The sequence below is a fragment of the Nicotiana tabacum genome, chromosome 19 (assembly GCF_000715075.1).
Source record: "Nicotiana tabacum cultivar K326 chromosome 19, ASM71507v2, whole genome shotgun sequence".
NCBI classification, from domain to species: Eukaryota; Viridiplantae; Streptophyta; class Magnoliopsida; order Solanales; family Solanaceae; genus Nicotiana; species Nicotiana tabacum.
Genome location: NC_134098.1, coordinates 84,614,425 through 84,620,808, shown reverse-complemented (window position 1 = coordinate 84,620,808; position 6,384 = coordinate 84,614,425). Strand labels below are relative to the sequence as shown.

At 34.1% G+C, this 6,384-nt stretch overlaps 1 protein-coding gene across 5 annotated transcripts; it reads right to left on the bottom strand.

Moving 5' to 3' along the window:
* Positions 1–1,982: 1,982 nt before the first annotated feature.
* Positions 1,983–6,134, bottom strand: LOC107765909 (protein kinase STUNTED). Of its 5 annotated transcripts, none has more exons than XM_016584608.2 (11): positions 5,995–6,134; positions 5,471–5,806; positions 5,304–5,377; positions 5,046–5,164; positions 4,806–4,921; positions 4,157–4,711; positions 3,833–4,081; positions 3,587–3,747; positions 3,151–3,378; positions 2,908–3,057; positions 1,983–2,502 (listed from the first exon to the last, which is right to left on the bottom strand). In XM_016584608.2, exons 2-11 carry the CDS (start codon positions 5,622–5,624, stop codon positions 2,239–2,241), a joined length of 2,070 nt encoding a protein of 689 aa, XP_016440094.1. In that variant the 5' UTR covers positions 5,625–5,806; positions 5,995–6,134; the 3' UTR covers positions 1,983–2,238. The 5 variants fall into 5 exon arrangements, with proteins under 5 accessions (XP_016440094.1, XP_016440095.1, XP_075094210.1 ...); XM_016584609.2 differs by having other exon boundaries at positions 3,587–3,744; XM_075238109.1 differs by lacking the exon at positions 5,995–6,134 and adding an exon at positions 5,907–5,944 and having other exon boundaries at positions 3,587–3,744.
* Positions 6,135–6,384: the final 250 nt, after the last annotated feature.

Genomic DNA, 6,384 nt, shown 5'->3' with positions numbered 1-6,384 from the left:
CTCACATTCTAATGGTATCCATATCAATGCATTTTTCTCCTTCTTTTGTTTTCTTTTTCTTTTTAATTTTCCTTTCTGTTCTTAGAAATAAATTTTCAGATGTTGTGTGTCTTCTAAGGCTAATAATTCATAGAGTATATTGAATCACACGCTCCTATGTGATCATGCCTATAAATTTCTTGTCTGGTTTTAAGCCATGTATCTTGCTACACTAACAAGCTTAGACATTTAATCTAATGCATATATATCTATCAATGTACAAGAATAACTGGCTGAGACTGAAACTGAATAAGAACAAAGAACATAGTTTACAGCTCCCTGAATAAAATAAAATAAAATACGATTAATAGAAACTAAACAAATCTTTTTCAAACTAAAGACGATAATGGGATAATGTTCTCAACAAACCTGCTAACATTTCTTAACAGAAAAGGATTGGGAAACACCAGAGAAGCTGGTGCACTAATAATGCTTGCTGTTGCTAATAAAACATCTGATAGCGTCATCTTGTCGATCCTTTCTGCTTCAACCAATGCAACCTTCTCCTCCGAATTGGGATAAGAGTCTTTCAATTGCATAAAAACCTTGTTAAGGTCATCGTATAGCAAAGTGCCATTTTCACGTCTCCTGTTATGGTTGAAGCGGCAATGTATAACCAGTTTTCCCCGTAATGCAGTTTGCATTTCATTCAAGCCTTTGAAATAACTATTTTTTGGGGGTGAAAGTCTTCCAAACTTCTCTGCTCTGAAGTTGAAGTAGTAAATACTTATATTCAATGAATTATCAGTTGAATAAATAACTCCGTTGAGGAAAATACATCTCTTAGGCTTAAGAAAACAATTAGACGGCATATGGATTTTTCTCCAGGAAGAATCGGTTCCTAGAGTTAGAATTCTAGTCTTAATTACTCGATTACCATTGTTTTTTCCCACAAAAATATGAACCAACTTGTATTTTCCCGTTATCGAATCAAATCCCAGAAAAAGCTGAGGATCCAATGGGTATTGCGCATGAATTTCTTGATTCATAGAGAATGGCAAAGCTTTTATCTCTCCTGTGGTGACATTATACAAATAAGTCTGGGTATCTTTAAAGCTATACAAACAAACAAGGCCATTGCAATAATTGGAGCAAACACTCATTTGATAATAGTTGAAATAATGGCGAGGTGCGAGTAGTTTTAAAGAAAATCCTTCTAATTCTGGTCTTCTCTTTTTTATTGAAAGATAGTCTTCCCCCCCAGGACATACTTCTACTTCAAACAAAAGGACGCGGGTGGTGGAGGGACGGGCTAGAGAACGAGCATTGTACAATTTGACAAAGTCGGGATCATGTTGTATGTTTCAAGTTTTAGAAACACACTTGAATCGCATGAGAGACTTGGCAGGGAGCCATGTTAGGATCTGGAATACTATGTCGTCAACACAAGGCTTCTCCATAATTGATTATGGAGAAAGAGAGCAAGTTTTCAATATTAGGGTTGTACTCACTAGGGCTCTAGGGCAAGTTTTCAAGTTTCGTACTTTTGTTACTCTTTGGGCTGTTGTGTTATTGACATTAACTAAGGAAAAATTCAAACGGTTTTAAAATTATGATCTTCTTATGAAATATTAAATTGTGGATATGTATACCTTATACGAGGTTAAATATAAGAAAAGTTTTCTAGTAGGAAAGAAATTGTATTGTAACTTGATTTCTTTTCCTAAATTTTGTGTACCGAACTATACTTTTACCATCAAGGGATCCTTATTAAGCTAAGATTGTTTGAGAATTAGATATCAAGTCTCCTTGCTACTAACTAGCCAAAGGAAGAATATATATTCTAATCCTTGATGCAAAAGGAAGAATATATTAATGAGAATTGCAAGAATAGTTTACACATAAAGAAAAAGGAGAATGATAGATTCTTTCTTTTAGGGGCTGTTTTTGGATTCACTTTTAAACGATTTAGACCCACGCATAATTAATTATTGAGATTAAAATAGAGCAATATTGATTGATTTCTTAACCTCTGCCAAAATTAAACTTTCAAAAGCAGCAAAACAAAAAGATAATGAACTTTATTACAGCAGTTCGATCCACAGAATTGCAAAATATCTGTGGGGTTGACAACTTTCTTGCTATAATCACAAAGTTTTTGTTCCTTCTACATCTAATCACCTCAACAATGGGTGCATTTTTTCTTCTTCCAACTGTACAATGACAGATTTGCAAAAAGTTTGTAGTAAAAGCTAGCTACTAATATTCTGAGCTTGAGGATCTGCTCCACGTTTTTCTCAAGTATTCATCTACAGAAGAAAGAGGGCTGCTTTGGTCCTGACTACTGCTGAAAGATGTGGAATTATCATTCACATCAAGTAATGCAAGACTTAAATGGGACTCTGCACTTGAATCTGGATATACTTCATCATCATTATATTCTTCTATATTGTTATGATCCTCACCACTTCCACCATTAGCTTCTTCATTCCCATCTTTCTCCCCCTTCAACATCTTCAGAATCTACTCAAATAACAACATGGGGTTACAATCTAAGGTGTCGTTTTGTTTGCGGTTCAGTTATATAGAAATTATAATGCATGGTGAAAAATAATACATGGAATCTTTTTGTCTTTAGATACTCTTATCTATGTATTGCTAACACATGTATTCTTATCCCATATAAGAAAATGCATAAATTCCCATATAATTTACACCAGAATTAGTATTACAACGTTTGACTTTCATAAACACCGCATAACTTATGCATTAGTTATACTAAAGATTATATTAGTTATTACAAGATTTTAAACTGAAAACTGGACGTTGCATAAGTAATACTTACGAAATTTTATATGGAGAGTAAAGTTTCTTATAATTTAAACAAAACGACCCCTAAAGGGAATAGCTGCAATGAATTGTAGTTACCTGGTTTATGTTAGGACGTAGCCTTGCTGCTTGTGTAAGACAGAGTTTTGCTGCAAGAATCATTCTTTGGACTTTATCATCTTCAACATTCACATCCAAATTCTCATCCAAAATTGCTTTAATATCCTCACTTTCTAACTTGGGTTTCGCCTGGAAAACAATTTTAGAAAAAATTTGGTTTAATTGACCAATGAAAGTTGTAATTTGGACTAAAAGTTTCATTGTCAAAGTAGAGATGCTTACCCACATGACTAAACTTTCTTGACCACTGGGAGTCTCAAAGCCAATAGCTTTTCTCCCTGATAATAGTTCCAACAGAACCACACCAAAGGAGTAGATATCAATCTTATCACTTACTTTCCCATACATAAAATACTCTGGTGCTAGATATCCAAAGGTTCCTACCACATCACTATGAGTCAAGTAGGATGCTTTTGTGGGTCCCCATATTGCTAACCCAAAATCTGATAACTGCAAAGGAGAATTGACCAGCGAGTTTAAGTTCTATGAATTAACAATGTACAAAATATTTACACAATAAGGTCAATTATAAGATAATTACAGGTAAGTTAGCACACCTGTGGTTCAAAATCATCACTTAAATCCTAAACGAATTAATGATCTTGTTTAATGTACAATAATGAAATAACTGCCCTATCTGTTAGTTTGACAAGCACACCTGTGGTTCAAAATCATCACTGAGAAGGATGTTTGATGACTTGACATCTCTGTGAATAACAGGCCTTGGACATTCATTGTGTAGGTAATTTAAGGCTTCTGCTATTCCAACGGCGATTTTGAATCTTCTTTCCCATTGCAAAACTGATTTGCTTCTTCCTGCTTTTGAAAATTCACTAAACATTAATAGAATACCTTGGATGTTTTTTTATTTTTTACAAAAATAAATTCTTGGTTTGCAGCTTACCATGTATATTTTCTTCTAAATTTCCTTGTGAAAGAAAATTGTAAACAGATATCAGATGGGAATCCTCTATGCAAATTCCAAGTAGATTAGCAATATTCATGTGTTTAACTCTTGTCATAATGTCCATTTCCTGCCTGAAATCTTTTCGCGCTTCCTCTGATGAACTGGAAATCTTTACTGCCACTGATTTTCCATCAGAAAGCTGAGCTTTATATACACTGTTGCGCCCTCCTTTTCCAATCAATTTCTCTGCACAAATTTCCCATGTTTAAAAAGCAAATGAATTTAGAGAATGAAGTGTAGATAAAAGCTAGAAAAACCAACCTGAGGAGAAGTTGGAAGTCGATGATTTTAAAACATCATAGCTAAACCATTTGATGCCGGATGAATTTGCCTCAAGTATAAGCTGCAAATCTTTTATCAGCTGGTTACAAACTGATGCACTTTCCTTTTCATTACAATCCATGAAGTATTTTTGTTCCATCCCAAAGGCATTTGGCGATTCCTTTGGAGAAAAATCGGATTTAGGACTATCTAACATAGATCGATTTGGCAAGGTCATCACCCATTGCACCACCGACATTTTTCTTACTACTTTAGCTGGTTGATTCAATGAACTCGCGGTTTGTAAAAGCGGCCAACCAGGTCTATCAGCAGCAAAATCTTCGGTAGGAAGAGAAATTGAACCTAGTGAAAGAGAATTTTTCTTGTGTTTCGCCAAAGAACTCACAGTTTCCTCTTTTGGATTCTCAGTATTACTCACTTCATAACTGAATCTTCCCATTTCGGATATCTCAGATTCAACAAATTCAGATAGGCAATCCCTTAGAGTAGAACTTCTTTCTGATTGAAGACTCGGTTTTGGATCACTAAAAGAACCTATCCTCACCGAAAACAGAACAAATTCAGTTTTTCTTTAATACAAAATGAGAAAATAAGCTCATAAATGTGCAATCTGAAAGCAATATCAAACCTTTGAGTTGGGAATTAGAGCTTCTTCTAAAGAAAACCTTCCCATTGTCAATGGCCATAATCTCAGTAGTGATAGGAAGCCGCTTTGCGCAATATTTAGAAATTGAGGTCCAGCTCCTACACAAGTCCTTTTCAAATTTATTAAGCACAACATACATGAACCGCAAAATAGAATAATCAAAATCCGGATTAGTCGGGATAGTACTGGAAAAAGAAGAAGAGGGTATATAGCTCTACTTACCCAAGAGTACTATGTTTGCTAGTTCCTACAACTACAGCAACTGCAGAATGGTTCTTTGCTTCTCTTACCAAAACTCTTCTAATTGAACTTCCTTTTAACACCAGAGAAATAATATCCACCTGAAATTCCCAACCAAAAACAAACCTACATCAATCACAATCGGTGGTTTTTTTTTATTTTCCAAAAAGACAACAAACAATTTAGAGAAAGTTCAATTGTATTTGTCACTAGGAAGAAAAGAAAAAAGGAAAAAGCAACCTGCTTTTTATTACATAAGCCATCATAATCATCCAGATAAGTGTCCAACAAGGATTTATCTTTTGCAATTGAATCTGAAATGATAAGTTACAATACAATGTCAAGACAACAACATTTAGTTAAGAAACAAAGCAAATTCAATTAGGACAAGTAAAAATTTACTGTACCTGAATTTCGACAAACATGTAGAGCAACAACCCTATCTCCAGGATTTGCAAATTTTACAATAGCCCAATTCAACAACTCTCTAATATGGCCGTCAAATCGAATTCCAACTAGCACATTTCTCTTTTCTGATTTTTTTTCCTTCTCAAAAATCATCTTGTTGACGGCCAATAATGTAATTCTTTTTTATTGGCTAACCATACCAGAGAAATTATTGATAAATTTATATCAATTGCAGCAACCCAGAAAATTTATTGTTTCTGCAAAAAGGGAATGCTCCAGCTGACAAGACAAAGGAAGTGTATGGCAAGACACTGGTCCAGAATATAAGCTTTGATCTGAATAGTCAAAAGCAAAATAAAAAAATTAACACCATTAACAAGTACAATAAGAAAATCCAAACTTTGAATGAATAAAGAAAAAAAAAAAAGTAAACACCTTCAATGACCGATAACAGTATATCTTACGTAATGAATCTGCTAAAAAATCTTTAAATAAGGATCCGAGTCCGACAACAGGAATTTACCTAAAGATTGAGCCCATATGTCGCAACAAGCCATTAAAACTTTGAAAAAGAAAGAAATGCCGCCAAGATCATATACACAAAATTAATAGTACCAACTAAAAAACAAATAAATACATGCCAATGGTAGGTGCTTTGCTGACAATAAAGCTTACTTCAGCTTATGGGCATTCTTCGTTTTAAATATTTTTAAACATTAAAAACTAAAAAAACTAAAAAGAAGATAATTTTTGAATTTGATACCTAAAATCCTACTACTAAAGAAAGAAAGTGGGGAAGGGTAAGGAATAAAGAGTTCCCGCGAAAAAAGGGGATAAAAACAGAGGTTAAAATTGTGTGATATTTTTTATTTCGTTCTGTTCAGGAAAACAGGCAGGTAATTCGTGGGGAATA

Coding starts and splice junctions, on each gene's coding strand:
- LOC107765909 (XM_016584608.2), bottom strand. CDS start 5,624: ATGATTTTTGAGAAGGAAAAAAAATCAGAAAAGAGAAATGTGCTAGTT. Junction 5,378..5,470: donor ACATGTTTGTCGAAATTCAG/GTACAGTAAATT, acceptor TTATCATTTCAG/ATTCAATTGCAAAAGATAAA. Junction 3,379..3,586: donor GTGATGATTTTGAACCACAG/GTGTGCTTGTCA, acceptor TCTCCTTTGCAG/TTATCAGATTTTGGGTTAGC.